We start from the raw sequence: 17,276 nt of genomic DNA on the forward strand, positions 1-17,276 counted from the left end.
AAAAACTACAATTTCCTAGGTAAGTATTCAGAGATAGTATATTGTTAAATCTTATTGAAAAGTCTATCTTTAACAAAGACTTTGAAAAACTTATGGTTTCCAAAGGAGATGGGTTGAAGGTGGGGGGATGGGCTGGGGGTTTGGGATGGAAGCGCTAGAAAATTGGGTTGTGATGATTGCTGTACAACTATAAATGTAGTAAAATTCATCAGGTTAAAAAAAAATCTGCACAAAAGAAAAAATAATGAAAAAAATTGAAGATACAATAAGAACACCTGTCTCCCCCCAGTCTCCAAAGAATATCCAACAAGTTATTCTATAAAGAAATCACTATACTTTTGTATTGATGTCAGTGTGCAGCAGCCCTGCAGTTTCCCAAAGGCTGCCCCAGACTCTAAAAGAAATAAGAAAGGAAGTGAACTCAATCCGAGGCAGGAGGCAGACCTGAACGGGAGGTAAGATTAGAGCCAAGGCACGGAATAATGAGAGCGCAAAATCAAAGTGGTGCTTTAAAAAAATCATAGTCTGAAAGGTTTTGGGGGCGAGTGGGTTGGAGAAGAGATGTAAGCAGTTTACTGAGACCACTGCCTCCATTCAGGGGGTCTGATGCTATAAAAGAAGCTCATGGAGATAGAGCATGCCTCCAACCCAGCTCAGTCATAATTGCCATGTTGACTTGCAGTACATTATTAGCACAAAGAAATAGGTAAAATAATGAGGAACCAAAAAAGTTTGATTTGAAAATTCTCAAATTCTAAAAATGCTGGACAACTGTTGGAGGAAGGGCAAGAAGAAAAGAACAAATAGCTGCCTAAATATACCTTCTGGACATCGATGCTTCATCAATTCCTTCCCCCATTTGACAAGCCAGGAGTCTCGCAGGTGTCAAATACCCAGACTCATGGCCAAAGAACCACGGGTGGATTCAACAGGATAGACTGTCATACTCCTCAGAAACAGATCTTTCAGGTGCTTTGCAGGTTCACATTATGGGACAATTAACAAAGCCCAGAGAGCCATAGCTGCCAAGGGACAGGTACGGTAAGAAAGTCACAATGCAGAGGCATCTTACCAGGCTTCACACTGACCCAAATTGGCAGCTTCTGCCTCAGGGGGAATAGGAAGGGACTCTGAGAAAGTATTCACTCAGAGACACATATCACTTCTATCCACAGCCCTGGAAGTTGCCAGCAGAGATCTCAACAGAGAGCTACACTCGGGATTTAATCACTAAGCCTGACTTTCAGTCTCCTAAATCAGAAATACCGCGGCTTAATACAGTAATCTTTTCATCCTGACTTAAGGGAAGTAATCCTATTAAGAGTTCAGCATGCCTGGGAATTTACCTGCTTTGCTGTGGGTCAAAGGATTTCAGGCTAGATGGGTAATGCCACAGAATAAAGAGGAGCGTCTTTGCAAAGCCTCATCTCCCACTGCGTAAGATTAATGGGCAGGGGACTGCGGAGTGCCCGGGTAACCTACCTGCCACTCTGGTCTGAGGTCCATGTAACTGATCGCCCCTGGGGTTGGGTTCTGTACCGTATCCTTATGGCGTGAGGAAAGTCAGTAGCTGTCTGAGCCCCTGTCTTCCTGATCTGTAAGCTCCAAGTGTCAATGTCAAACAGGAGTTCCCCACAGCCAGGAGCCTGGCTGCAGCGAGCATAATAGTCTAACTGCTCCCTCCAACGATCTGCAGGCAGAGCCACAAGTTCATGTACAATCTGATTCCTGAGCTTGGGAGACATTGTAAATTTTTCAATACCTGGCACAGCAGCAACATCCACCTCCTCAACCTTTAATACAGACAAATCACAGCAGTCCAACACTAGCAAAAAATCCTCACTCCCATGATTCCCTGTGTCACAGCGGTACTTCGAGCTAGAAATCCCAGAAGCCTGCTCCTGGTTGTCATGGTTACCATCTTTACCAGAAGTATCTTTTTCACCTTTACCACAGATTACAAAATCATTATATCCCACTTTAGATGAGAAGGTCCTTGTATTTGTCACAGGAATATGGCAGGGCTCTGGTGTCCTAAATCTGCAGGCTTCGTTTGATGCTGATCGGCAGGTTTCCTCGGGGGAACTACGCTGTTTCTTGAATCTGTTTCCAGACTCAAGGAAAAGCACTATGGTGCCCTCAATGATTTGACTTTCGAAATCCACATCTAAATCTAGGACATAGTGCTTCACAAGTATGTGGCTGGTGTTGGCCATGAGCGGCAGGTCATCTCGGGAAGGGTCCAGCTGTAGGGCCATGGTATCGGTTGCGGCTGGGAAACTTGTTAAAATCTCCGAAGGGGTTTCCTATGAGTGCCAATCTTCTGCAGTCATAAATGGCAGCTCGCCAAAAAACACCTGGTGTCACAAATTATGGTTCCACCACTTTCAGTCCTCTGGTAAAGAAGAAAAATACAATTAGACGAAATCCGAAATAAGACCCTATGCTCCAGCAGCCACTGTTCCTGAGAGTTGACTGCCTCCTTAAATAATTCCCCAATGGAGTAGGAGCTCAGGGCTAGAAGGCAGGCTAATCTTTTTGACTGACATCAAAGAAAACTGCATTATGGGTTTCTAAAAATATTTCGGTGATCAATGGAATGAAAGGGGCCTCTACAAAACCAGAAGACTCATGCTCTGAACTCCAACAGTCCTCGTTTGGAAAAGAGCAATTGTTCGGCAAAAAGTGTAACTGAGCATCACTGTGCCTCTTGTTTTAAGAGATATTAAATGTATCACTTCTAATTTTGTGCATCAAAAGATAAGTGATTGTTTCTCTACTGTGGTTCTGAGCAACAAATGTGAATGAAGGCTAAATGGCCTCATACATTTTAGTCTTTGAGAGTAATAATTTAATACATACAATGTAACTCCAGGGATTAATGTACTTTTCACATTAGGGCTGCTCTCATATCAGCACTTCCAGTAAATTACAGGAAAATGAGCCAATTTACCAGGAGTGCATTCTAAGTATTCCTTTGAGATTGTTCATGGAGATTTTTCAAATTTATAGTTAAATACTCAAGGTATATCATTACATCTTAATAGCTGAAAACCCATTAACATTCTGGATAATAGCCTTCTTGTGGCAAACAAAAAGGGCTTCTCATTTGAAAAAAATAAAGTATGCAAATACCTATAAAAGGAAGGAGAGAAATTAAAACATAGAAACAGATGTTGTTAATAAAATGCCCAAGTTCTTCATAAAAGTTCTGAATCAAAATGTATTCTTATTTTGTAACAGCAATCTAACTAAAAGAAAAATTATTTGAAATTATTTCACTCCCTGTTGTGTACCTAATTTCTTTTCACGTGCGTTTTATTTTTTAACCAAAAGTGGGAAAAAAAGTGGCAGGGTTTCCCCAGAAACAAAAATTCTGACAGAGCAGTTTTATTTAAAATCGTGTTTTTACTTCCAAATATCAAGAGGTATCCTTTTATCAACGACAAAACATTCCTTGCTTGGAGTTCCCATCGTGGCTCAGTGGTTAACGAATCCAACTAGGAACCATGAAGTTGTGGGTTTGATCCCTGGCCTTGCTCAGTGGGTTAAGGATCCCAAGTTGCCGTGAGCTGTGGTGTGGGCTGCAGACACGGCTAGGATCCCACGTTGGCGTAGGCCGGCAGCTACAGCTCTGATCCGACCCCTAGCCTGGGAACCTCCATATGCCGCAGGTGTGGCCACAGAAAAGACAAAAGAAAAAAAAAAAAAAAAAAAAACCCAAACCATTCCTTGCTTGACTTTTCTAGTAAAATTGGGCCCCCCTCCTTTTTATTGTGTAACTCCTCACTTCATTTCTGACTTTACCTGCCAATCTACTAGACTCTTACTTCTCTTCCTTCCAGAATTTCACTCCAACAATCAAACCTTCTGAATTTTCATTTTCTACACCTCCACAGGCTATTTCCTCTTCAAAATCTCACTTAGCTTTTGGCTTTCTGCGGCCTCATACAATCTGGTTTCATGACATTTTTCCAGTCATGGAGGCCACACTCATGGCTCTCTTCTTTGAATCCATGTCCTCAAGCCAAAGGGCCTGCTGCACTCACTGCCCCCTGAAGATGATCTGACACCTTGCCTCCAAGCTTTTTGGGCTAAGCAGTGTGCCACTCCTGGAGCACTCCTAGCCCCCGCTGCCCATGTGCACCTGTCAAATTCTATTTTCTCCATAGCCTGAGTACCACTGCCTGTTGAAGTCTTTCCCTGCTCTCTACTCTCCCTCCAACCCCACCAAAGTGTGTGTGATAATATACACTTTAAGAATGATAGGAATTGTGGAATTCCCTGGTGGTGCAGTGGGTTAAAGAGCTGGCATTGTCACTGCTGTGGCACGTGTTTGATTCCTGGCTCAGGAACTTCTGCATGCTTCGAGCACAGCACCTCTCCCCCCCCAAAAAAAAGAATAATAGGAACTGAGAGAAGTCAGCGATGTAAAGAAGATCTGAAATTAATTTATGGAGAATATGGCACTCCCTTTAGTCCTAGAAAAGTCAAAGGGCAAAAAGGGATAAGCCAGAGTATTCTCTTTTCTGCATGAGAGTGGTTTAACTTGTCACATAATGAATAATAACCTTCAGTAAAGTTATTGGCTATATCTATGTAATGAGTAACAGTGGGTAATTAAAACTTCACCCTGTTGGTATTTGGGGCTATGATCGTGTTGGGCTCTTAAGAAAGATAACAACCAACCCCCCCCCCCCAAAACCCAACTTGTTTAGTAAAAAAACCTAATACGCACACACACAAATAAGGAAATTTTGAATCAATTGAGACAAAGGTTAAATTTGTGGCTGTCAAAACTATCAAATTTGGAGTTCTCATTGTGGCTCAGCAGGTTAAGACCCCAACACAGTATCCTTGAGACTGGGTTTGATCCTTGGCCTTGCTCCTTAGGTTAAGGACCTGGCATTGGCAGCCTAGGTCACAAATATGGCTCAGATCCCTCATTGCTCTGGTGTAGGCTAGCAGCTGCAGCTCTGATTTGAACCCTAGCCAGGAACTTCCATATCCCAAAGGCATGGCCCTAAAAGGAAAAAAAAGAAAAAAGATGTCAAATTTGAAAAGGAATAAATTAGCATTTGTAATAATATAGATGTAAGTATATATTGTCTAACCCTAATAGATTCATTTACTTGTGAAAATTAATATGAGAATAAAACATATTCTAAAGATGAATTTTCACCACTTTTGAGCCTGCCCATCCAAGGGAATGAGGCTGCCTTAGAGCCCTGCCCATCCAAGCCTGTTAATGTCACTTTGTCAATCTAACTAGAAATCCTTTGGTCCTCTTCCGTGGATTCTTTTTTTTTTTTTTAATTGAAATAGTTGATGTACAATATATACATGCACCATATAGTGATTCATAATTTGTAAAGCCTATAATCACTGTTTTGCACCATATATCCTTGTAGCTTATTATATACATCATATTTTATACCTCTTAATCCCCTACCCCTATTTTGTGCCACCCCCTTCCCTCTCCCCACTGGTAACCACTAGACTGCTCTCTGTGAGTCTGTTGGTTTTTTGCTATATTCACTAGTTATATTTTTCAGATTCCACATATACAGGATATCATACAGTATTTGTCTTTTCTGTCTGAGTTACTTCACTTAGTACCCTCCAAGTGCAATCCACGTTGTTGCAAATGGCAAAATTTCACTCCTTTTTGTGGACTAGTACTCCATTGCCTGTGTGTGTGTGTGTGTGTGTGTGCGCGCGCACGCACGTGCACAAGCATACGTATGGGCATGTATACCACATCTTTATCTGTTCATCTGTTGATGAACACTGAGGCTGCTGCTTTGCAAGTGCTGCTTTGAGGTATAAATAACTTTTCAAATGAGTGTTGTGGTTTTTTGTTTTGTTTTGTTTTTGATATACACCCAGGCGTGGAATTATTGGGTCATATGGTAGTTCTATTTTTAGTTTTCTGAGAAACTTTTGTAATGTTTCCCACAGAGGCTACACCAATTTACATTCCTACCAACATGTACAAGGGTTCCCTTTTCTTCACATCCTCACCAAATTTTTTTCTGTTCTTTTTGATGATACCCATTCTGACAGGCGTGAGGTGGATTCTCACTGTGGTTCTGACTTGCATTTTCCTGATTAGTGATGTTGAGCATATTTTCATGTGCCTGTTGGCCATCTGAATTTAAAATGTTTATTCAGGTTCTCTGCCCATTTTTTAATTGGGTTTTTTTTTTTTGATGTTGAGTTGTATGAGCTGTTTATATATTTTGGATATTAACTCCTTCCTGGTCATACCATTTGCAAGTATTTTCTCCCATTCACTAGGTTGTTTTTTCATTTTTGTCAATGGTTTCCTTGGCTGCACAAAATCTTTTAAGTTTAATTAGGTCCCATTTGTTTATTTTTGCTTTTACTCCCTTTGTTTAGGAGATAGATTCTCCCCCAAAATATTGCTACAATTTATGTCCAAGAGTGTTCCGCCTATGTCTTCCTCTAGGAGTTTTATGGTTTCCAGTCTTACATTTAGGTCTTTAATTCATTTTGAGTTTATTTTTGTGTACAGTGGTAGAGAATGTTCAAATTTCATTCTTTTACACCTAGCTGTCCACTTTTCCCAGTACCATTTTTTGAAGAGACTGTCTTTTCTCCATCACATATTCTTTTATTTTTTGCTTTTTAGGGCTGCACCTGTGGCATATGAAGGTTCTCAGGCTAGGGGTCTAATCAGAGCTACAGCTACCAGCCTATTCCACAGCCACAGCAACGTCAGATTCAAGCTGCATCTGCGACCTACACCACAGCTCATAGCAACACCAGGATTGAGCAAGGCCAGGGATTGAACCCACGACCTTATGGGTCCTGGTCAGATTTGTTTCCACTGTGCCACAAGAGGAACTCCTATCCATCATATATTCTTGATTCTTTAATTGACCATTAAATACCTGGGTTTATTTCTCGGCTCTCTATTCTCCATTGACCTACATATCCATTTTTTGTTTTTATCTGGCTGCAGTGGTGAGGGCTCCCAAAATGATGCTGATTAAAAGTGGTGAGAGTGGGTATCACTACCTTGTTCCTAGAGAAAATGCTTTCAGCTACTGACAGTTGAGTATGATGTTACTGTAGGTTTGTCATATGATTTTTATTATGTTGAGGTATGTTCCCTCTATGCCTACCTTCTGGAGAGCTATCATAAATAAATGTTCAATTTTATCAAGTTTTTTCTGCATCTACTGAAATGATCATATGGTTTTTATTCCTCAATGTCTTTTTTTTTTTTTTTTTTGTCTTTTTAGGGCCGCACCCGCGGCATATGGAGGTTCCCAGGCTTAGGGGTCTAATCAGAGCTGTAGCTGCCAGCCTACACCACAGCCGCAGTGCCAGATCCTTAACCCACTGAGTGAGGCCAGGGGTTGAACCCACAACCTCATGGTTCCTAGTCGGATTCATTTCTGCTGCACCACAATGGGAATTCTCTTCAATTTCTAAATGTGGTATATCATACTAACTTGTGTATATTGAAAAATCCTTGCATTCCTGGGATAAATCCCACAATCATTGTATATGATCCTTTTTAATGTATTGCTGAATTTGGTTTGCTAGAATTTTGTTGAGGATTTTTACAGCTACTTTCATCAGTGATATTGGTTTGTAATTTTCTTTTTGTGATATCTTTGTCTGGTTTTGCTATCAGGGTGATGCTAGCCTCACAGAATGTGTTTGGAAGTGTTCCTACCTCTGCAATTTTTTAAAATAGTTTGAGACGGATAGGTGTTAATGCTTCTCTAAATTGTCTGGTAGAATTCACCTGTGATGCCATCTGGTCCTGGACATTTATTTGTTGGGAGTTTTAATTACTGATTCAATTTCAGTACTGGTAATTGGTCTGTTCATATTTTCTATTTCTCCCAGGTTCAGTCTTGGCAGAGCATACCTTTCTAAAAATTTGCCTGTTTCTTCTAGGTTGTCCATTTTATTGGCATATAGTTGTTTGTAGCAGTCTCTATGATCCACTGTATTTCTGTGGTGTCAGTTGTAACTTCTCCTTTTTCACTTCTGATTTTATTGATTTGGGCCCTCTCCTTTTTTATCTTGATGAGTCTGGTTAAGGCTTATCAACTTTATTTTTTTCAAAGAACTGGCTTTATGTTTCATTGGCTTTCTGTTTTTTTCTTAGTCTCTATTCCATTTCCTTCTGTTCTGAACTTTATGATTTCTTTCCTTCTACTTTGGGTTGTGTTTGTTCTTCTTTCTCCAGTTCCTTTAGGTGCAAGGTTAGGTTGTTTGAGATTTTTCTTGTTTCCCAAGATGAGCTTGGATCACTATAAACTTCCCCCTTAAAACTGATTTTCTGCATCCCACAGGTTTTGGATATTCGTGTTTTCACTTTCATTTATCTCCAGGTATTTTCTGATTTCTTCTTTGATTTCTTTAATGATCTGTTGGTTTTTCAGTAGCATATTCTTTAGCCTCCATGTATCTGTAGTTTTTGCAGTTTCTTTCTTATAGCTGACCTCTAGTCTTACAGCTGACTTCTAGTCTTATAGCATTGTGGTCAGAAAAGATGCTTCATAATGAGATTTCAATTTTCTTAAATTTACTGAGGCTTGTTTTGTGGCCAACCATGTGATCTATCCTGGGGAATGTTCCATGTACACTTGAAAAGAATATATTCTGCTGCTTTCAGATGGAATGCTTTATATACATCAACTGAATCCAGCTGGCATAATGTGTCATTTAAGGACAGTGTTTCCTAATTCATCTTTTGTCTGGATGATTTGTCCATTGATGTCAATAGAGTGTTAAATTCCTCTACTATTACTGTGTTACAGTCGATTTTTCCTTTTATGTCTTATATATTATTTGTCTTATATATTTAAGTGCTCCTATATTGAATGTATGTACATTCACAATTGTTATATGTTCTTCTTGGATTGATCCCTTGATCATTATGTGTCCCTCTTTGTCTCTTGCAATAGTATTTAAGTCTATTTTGTTTAAGGTATTGCTACTCCAGCTTTCTCTTGATTTCCATTTTCACAGAATACCTTTTTCCATCCCCTCAGTTTCAGTCTGTGTGTGTCTTCAGATCTGAAGTGAGTTTCTTGTAGACAGCATATATAGTGGTTTTCTTTTTGTATCCATTCAGCCACTCTAGGGAACATTTAGTCCATTTGATTTAAGGTAATTATTGATATTCTTATTGTCATTTTTTTCATTGTTTGGGGGTTATTTTTATAGATATCTTTTTTCTTCTTTTTTATCTTTTCTTGTGATGTGATGACTAGCTTCAGTGTTATGTTTGGATTCCTTTTACTTTTCTTGTGTGTAAATATCTTTTCTTGTGAGATGATTTTGAATGCCTGAAATTCCATCTTACCTCAAGGATCTGTAGTTCTTCACAACTAGTACCTTCTCCTGAAGACACAAGAATCCTTTTTCACCAAAGCCAATTCTTGCCCCCTGCATCCCAGCTTTGGGAGCCTGAGAGAGCCAAGTAAACAATACTCTTCTTCCTCATCCAAATTCTGAACATATTAAGAAATAAGACAAGGATATGACAGAAGTAGACCAAAACATCACATTACTGATGAAGGCTAAACTGGAGAATATGACTTGGTGTGGGAGCCAAAGGTACTTGAAAACTAAATACCCAAATTAGACAGATTTACCCACAGGGTCACAGGTCAATGTTCCCAGGAGAGGAGGTACCTTCCACAGATAAAACTTAGGGCCTAGAGAAGTAAGGAAAACAAACCTCTGTGGTCAGGAATACTGCCCCCAAGCAAAAGGGAGTTGCTGAACTGACCAGAGCACACCCAATTTCTTCTTCACAAATTTACCAAAATAAGTCACCCCACCTCCCTTAAGGGAGAAGAAGTAAAATGATCGGGAATGTTACAGTGATTAAACTCCCTTCACAGGAAAGTAAACAACAGAAATAAGAAAAAATCATTCCTCTCAACATCACGACCTCCCAATAATTTGGAATCTTGTTTCATTTGACAATTTTCTCTTGTCTATATTTGTCCCTCTCCATGTCTCCATCCTATTCCCAATGTTTCACACACCTAAGGCTGCCATCTTTAAAAACAAACACTGCAATATACACATATGTCAAAGTATTATGTTGTATATCTGAAAATAATATGTCAATTATATCTCAATAAAGCTGGAAAGAAAATGAGCAAAAGTTACATTTGGTCCTGTAGCCCATTTTAACTAATCTAATTTACTGAATTCACTGAATTTGGAGCTAACAAATGCCTTAGGGCTCACTCCCAATGCTCTAGTTTTACAAATGAAGAAATGAAGCCCAATGAGGTAAAGCAATTTGCCCAAGGTCAACTTCTAATGCTTTTCCATTTGCTGATACTTATTCTTGGAATTCTTTTCCTCCAGCTCTCATGACCATTTCCTTCATATTATCCAAATCATAAATCAAATGCCACCTCCTAAGACTCTTCCATACTACTTTTTTTTTTCTTCCCACTCTACTTTTTTTTTTTTTTTTCATCTTCTTTCAGTTGTGTGGACTAAAATCAATTCATAGTGTAATAGCTTTGGGGTGAAAAAGGGAAAATTTTAAGCAAGCCCAGAAGATTCAGAGCACCATCACCTTTGCATGCTTTCTAACCTAAGTTATGAATAATGTGTAAGTCCATTATAACTTGTTGCTTAATACACCTACTTCCTACTTTCCCTGGATTTATGGATGATCTAAATCTCCTTTCTCTGCAAGTATATAACTCTCACTGACATCAATCAGGGTCACAGTCCCACATTTAGGAAAGAAGTGAACTGACTGTGGTTGCAAACATGTATATGTGGCCATCTTGAAAGGCCTCTCTCAGCAAATAGTAACCATATTTCTAAGCAGTTCATTGACTTCAGCACTTTCTGCTATTATTGTGCTCCAATTTAAAATGCCAGCCCATCTCACTAAAGCATTTTTCCATTCTCTGTCATAAGCCATAACATATAAAATTCCCCCCTTTTCAAACCCAATGGTTAGTTTCCAGTGGCTAACCACTGCTGCTTCTAAAATAAGTGTACTATGTGGTGTGTATATTAAATGTTTAAATGATTGTCCTAACAACACCATTAAAAATTTTGAAAGATTTAATGTACAACAATATTTTTTCTTAAGAAAGGCTGGGGAGTGGGGGGTGGGTAAGTGGGAGAGGATGAAATACTAAACAGAGCTATACAATGGCAAAGAAACTGCCCTGCCACTTTTAATTACCCAAACAGAAATGGACACATTTACAAATGTGTGAAACAGCCTCCATTCTGGAACTCTCCAAAGAAAATAATTTCATTCTCCTTTCAAGCTACAAAGCATTCTCTATCACTCTCATGGCCCTTAACTCATCCTGCCTCATTTTATAGTTACCTCCATCTTCCAAAGGTCTATAAAGAACTCAGGACTCATGATTCTCCTCTGTGTTCATGACTGGGTTCAGTAGAATACCCTGTACATAGTAGGTTCTCAATAAATATTTGTGGAATTTGATATCAGATGACGTTTGTGATTTCAATGTCTAGTTATTTACAGAACAGGGATTCTGGGTTGCACAGGCTCTAGAAGAAGGTTTTTGCTTAAACATTTTCCTCCAGACAGCTCTCACTTCTTCTTCTCAGGATACACCTGTACCTCTTTCTGCCACAACTCTTTCTTGTAAGCAACTCAGGGGAAAAGGAGAGATTTTCGCATATATGCCTACTACATAGCATTGAGTATACTGGGAATAGTTAAAAATATTTAATTCTAAAGATTACTTATTTGGAGGCAGACAGCTTTCATCTATTCCAAGTGTGTTCTTTCTTTAGGAAACAGTGACTTCTCTTAATGACAGCCAGTCATTAGGTTACTGAGATACACTGTTTCTGGGCATAGTTCTTCAGATACTCAAATGCAAACAGTCACAGAAACATAGTTTATTGATGTGAAACGATAATTTCAGAATCAGAAGGAATCTTAGAAGTGCAAAAAATATTATGTTTAGAAATGTCACACTAACATATTATTCTATAACATTCTTTCATTCAATGGTTTGGAAATATAGCCATGTAGATGTAAATAAATCTAGCTTATTTCTTTTAGTGACTATTGAGAGTCTCTATATGAATATTCCACACTTTATCCATATACTTCCCTACTGGTGGATATTTAAGTTCTTTTCAAATTTTCAATACTACAATGTTGTAGTACATCTCCTAGTACACATGTGCAACAGTTTCATGGATAAAACATTTAGAATTCCATTTTGCTTGATACTAATATAGTCACACATGCTTTCTTTTGTCACACATGTTTGTCTTTTTCAGATATACTGATATGTCTTCTTTATCTCTTTCTTTTGATTTTTAACTGCTCTGGGTTATTTTGCCTTGGCTATGTTTTTAAAGCAACACTATGCTGCATATATAGTCATTTTTAAATTTTATTTATTTATATTATTATTTTTTATGGCCACACCTGTGGCCATACATGGAAGTTCCCAGGCCAGGGAGTGAATCTAAGCTATAGCTAAGACTTACACTGCAGCTGGGCAATGTTGGATCCTTTTAACCCACTGTACTGGGCCAGGGATCAAACCAGCAACCTGAGCTGCTGTAGTCGAATTCTTAACCCACTGTGCCACAACGGGAACTCCAATACAGAATCATTTTAAATAACTGAAATTAATTTACTTACAGAAACTGTAGGGAGTTGACACCTGGGAGAAAACAGCACTGAAGTTCCCGTTTATGGTTTTTTTATCTGGCAATAGGCCCTAGCTGATGCTATGCAGAGCAGATAAAATTCAGACTGAAATCTGCAGACTTATCAGCTGAAGAATCAGAAGAAAGAGTTCAGAGCTGACTCAGCAGCTAGAAAATAAAGAAGGAAAACTTCAAGAAGGGCAAGAGCCCCATATTCTACATATAAGCTGCCCAATTTTCTAACTGCATGATAGGGGCAAACCAAACAAGTCCACTTATGAATAAATGAACTGCACTAAAATGAAATTTCTACTGCTGCCTATTAGAGGGGATATAAAGTTGGAAGTTAGAGGTCAGCCAAGTTAAGTCCTGCTAAAACAAAACATTAATACTATTCAGAAGAACACAAGGAACCTAGAGTTTCTACAAAATAATCAATACAATATCCAAGATAAAATCCAAAATTATTAGACATAAAAATAAACAAGAAAATATGAACCATATTCAAAGAAAAAGCAATCAAGGGAAGCTGATCAAATATTAGAATTAGCAGATAAAGGTTAACTGGTACAACCACTATGGAAAACCATATGGAGGTACCATATGATCCAGCAATCCTGCTCCTAGGCATATATTCACATAAAACTTTCACTCAAAAAGATATATGCACTGCTATGTTCATTGCAGCACTATTCACAATAGCCAAGACATGGAAATGACCTAAATGTTCATCAACAGATGAATGAATTAAGACGATATGGTACATGTACACAATGGAATACTACTTGGCCATAAAAAAGAACAAGATAATCCCATTTAGAGCAACATGGACAGAACTAGAGATCTCATACTAAGTAAAGTAAGTCAGAATGAGAAAGACAGATACCCTATGATATCACTTATATGTAGAATCTAAAATACGGCACAGAATAGAAACAGACTCACAGACATGGACAGCAGACTTGTGGTTGCCAAGGGTGGGAGGGAGGGAATGGGATGGACTGAGAATTAGGAGTTAAGAGATGCAAACTGCCACATTTAGAATGAAGAGACAATGAGGTCCTGCTGTACAGCACAGGGAACTATGTTCAATCACTTGTGATGGAACATGATGAAAGTTGACACGAGAGAGGGTATGTATAGATGTATGACTGGGTCACTTTGCTGTATAGCAGAAATTTACAGAACAATGTAAATCAACAATAATAAAAATTTTTTTAAAAAGAATTAGCAGACAAGACAAGAACTTTAAACAACTAGTACTATTATAATTCAGGATATAAATGCTATAATAAATGAACTAAAAGGAAAACTCAGCAGAGAAATATAAATTACTAAAAAACATAGAAATAAAAAATTCACTAAATGGAGTTTAAGAGCATATATATTAGAGATTACAGAAGAATAAATAAGCATGAAAATATTCATATAGAAATTATACCATCTGAAGAACAGAGAGGAAAAAAAATGTGAAAAAACAAAGAACAGAGTCCCAAGTACCTTTGAGGAAAAAAATTAAAAATCTTAACATGTATATAGTTGAAGTCCAAGGATAGGTGGAAGACACTGCTGCAGCAAAAAAAAAAAAAAAAAAAAACCAAACAAACAAAAAAACACTTTAATATGCAGACAACATCAAGCAGAATAAGATTCACATTATCAGGATTCCAGAAGAAAGAGACAAAGAAGCAGAAAATTTATTTGAAAAAGTAATGGCTGAAAAACTTCCCCAATCCTGTGAAGGAAAGACATCCAGGTATGGGAATCACAGAAACCCAAACAAAATGAAGCAAAAGAAATTCATACCAAGACACATTATTATTAAAATGTCAAGGGAGGGAGTTCCCATTATGCCTCAGTGGTTAACAAACCTGACAAGCATCATGAGGATGCAGGTTCAATACTTGGCCTCGCTCAGTGGGTTAAGGATCCAGTGTTACCATGAGGTGTGGTATAGGTTGCAGCCTTGGCTTGGATCCCATGTTGCTGTGGCTGTGGTGTAGGCCAGCAGCTATAGCTCCGATATGACCCCTAGCCTGGGAACTTCCAAATGCCATGGGTGCAGTCCTAAAAAGACAAAGACCCCCCCTAATATAAAAATAAAATGTCAAGGGAATTCCTGCTGTGGCACAGTGGGTTAAGGAGCTGGTGTTGCCTCTGGCAGCTTGGGTTGCTACTGAGGTACAGGTTCAATTCCTGGCCCAGCACAGTAAGATAAGGATATGGCATTGCTACAGCTGTGGTGTAGATCACAGCTGTGGCTCGGATTTGATCCCTGGCCCAGGAACTTCCATATGTCACAGGTGCAATTAAAATAAAATGCCAAAAAATTAGAGAGAATCTTAAAAAAGCAGCAAGAGTTTGTAATAATAAAATATTAGAAAGATAAGAAAATAATCCCATTTACAATTGCATCAAAAATTTAAAAAAATAGTTCAGAGTAAATTTAACCAAGGAGGTGAAAAATCTATAAACTGAAAAACTGTAAGACAGTGATGAAAGAAAGTGAAGAGTACACAAACAAATGGAAAGATTTTCCAAGCTCATGAATTGGAATAGTTAATACTGTTAAAATGTTCATACCACCAAAAGCAATCTACAAATTCTATGCAACCCCTATCAAAATTACATTTTTCACTAGAACTATAACAAGTAATTCTAAAATTTCTATGGAACCATGGAAGGCCCTAAATAATCAAAGTGATCTTGAGAGAAAAAAAAGAACAAAGCTGGAAGTATCACACTCCCTAATACCAAACTATACTACAAAGCTATAGTAATCAAAACAGTATGATACTGGCATTAAAACAGAACCATAGATTAATGGAACAGAATAGAGAGCCCAGATACAAACCCATGCGTGTATGATCAATTCATTGATGTCAAAGAAATCAAGAATATACATCATACATACAACATAAAAGTACTGAAAATACTTTTTAATAAATGATGTTACGAAAACTAGACAGCCACATGTGAAAGAATGAAACTAGACTTACACCATACACAAAAATTAACTCCAAACAGATTAAAAACTTGAATGTAAAGTGAGAAACCATACACTCCTAAAAGAAAACACAGGTGATGAACTCCTTGACATCACTCCTAGTGATATGTTTTTGGATCTGACCCCAACAAAAGCAAAAATAAACAAATGGGACTACACCTAACTAAAAAGCTCTGTACAGCAAAGGAAACCATCTGCAAAACATACCGAATGGGAGAAGTTATTTGCAAGTCATATATCCAATAAGGGATTAATATCCAAAGTATATAAAGAACTCATCCAGGAGTTCCTGTCTTGGCACAGTGGAAACGAATCTGACTGGGAACAATGACGTCGCAGGTTTGATCCCTGGCCTCTCTCAGTGGATTAAGGATCTGGCATTGCTGTGAGCTGTGGTGTAGGTCACAGGTGCAGCTCGGATCTGGCCTTGCTGTGGCTGTGGCGTAGGCTGGGAGCTCCAGCTCCGATTCGACCCCTAGCCTGGGAACCTCCATGTGCCACATGTGTGGCCCTGAAAAACAAAAACAAAAACAAAACAAAAAAAGAACTCATCCAACTCAATAACAAAAAAGTGATTAAAAACTGGACAGAGCATATGAATAGACATCTTTCCAAAGAAGGTATACAGATGACCAACAGGCACATGAAAAGATGCTCAACATCACATCATCAGGGAAACACAAATCAAAACCATAATGAGACAGCTGCACTGTTTACAATAGCCAAGACATGGAAGAAACCTAAATGACCATCGACAAATGAATGGATAACGAAGATGTGGTATATATATATAATGGAATATCACTCAAGTCATAAAAGAGAAGGAACTCTTGTCATTTTCCACATGGAAGGACCTTGAGGGTATTATGCTAAGTGAAATAAGTAAGTCAGAGAAAGACCAATACTGTATGATTTCACTTATTTGTAGAATCTAAAAACAAAACAAAAACAAATGAACTAAACTAAAATAAACTAAAGATAAAGAATAGATTGGAAGTTTATTAGTGGGGAAGGGGGTGGGAGATGGATGAAAAAGTCACTGTTTTTGGTGACTTGGCTTTTTGCGATAATCAATTTACAGCTTGGAATGGATTTACAAGGAGATCCTGCTGAGCAGCATCGAGAACTATGTCTAGATACTTATATTGCAACAGAACAAAGGGTGGGAAAAAAATGTATACATGTAAGAGTAACTTGGTTCCCACGCTGTACAGCAGAAAAAAGAAAAATTGAAATTTAAAAAAAAAGGTAAAAAAAAAAAAAGTATCTGACAAAAAAAAAAAGAAAAAAGAAAACAACAAACTTGATATTGAGGGACATTCTTAAAAATACTTGACCAGTACTCTTCAAACTGTCAAGGCATAAAAACCAAGTAAAACCTGAAAAACTATTACAGATTAGAGGAGACTTGGGGATATGAAGATAGAATGTAATGTGGTACCCTAGATTGGGTCCTAAAACAAGAAGGGATGGGGGAAGGACATTGGTGAAAAAGCTGTAGATAATAGCATTATACCAGTGTTACTTTTATAGTTTAACAAATACACCATGATTATGTTTATATTATGTATACCATTAGGGGAAG

General features: G+C 38.2%; 1 protein-coding gene across 47 annotated transcripts in view; it reads right to left on the bottom strand.

Annotated features, from left to right (window-relative positions):
- The window catches only part of AOPEP (aminopeptidase O (putative)), a 396,587-nt gene that overhangs the window by 346,683 nt on the left and 32,628 nt on the right, over window positions 1-17,276 (bottom strand). For 36 of the 47 annotated variants that reach the window (XR_014817670.1, XR_014817667.1, XR_002336297.2 and 33 more), the window contains exon 2: window positions 1,483-2,395. The exons of the other annotated variants lie outside the window; for them this stretch is intronic. Coding sequence is in view for 17 of the 36 variants with exons in the window: in XM_084979718.1 (XP_084835844.1) it covers window positions 1,483-2,258 (776 nt within the window). In the remaining 19 variants the exon portion in view is untranslated. The remainder of the gene's footprint in view (window positions 1-1,482; window positions 2,396-17,276) is intronic. 47 annotated transcript variants of the gene reach the window in all.

Source organism: Sus scrofa, chromosome 10 (genome assembly GCF_054392235.1).
Source record: "Sus scrofa isolate SSC_HxYL_T2T_F1_AM1 chromosome 10, Sscrofa_HxYL_maternal_Yorkshire_Landrace_v2.0, whole genome shotgun sequence".
In the NCBI taxonomy this organism is placed as follows: Eukaryota; Metazoa; Chordata; class Mammalia; order Artiodactyla; family Suidae; genus Sus; species Sus scrofa.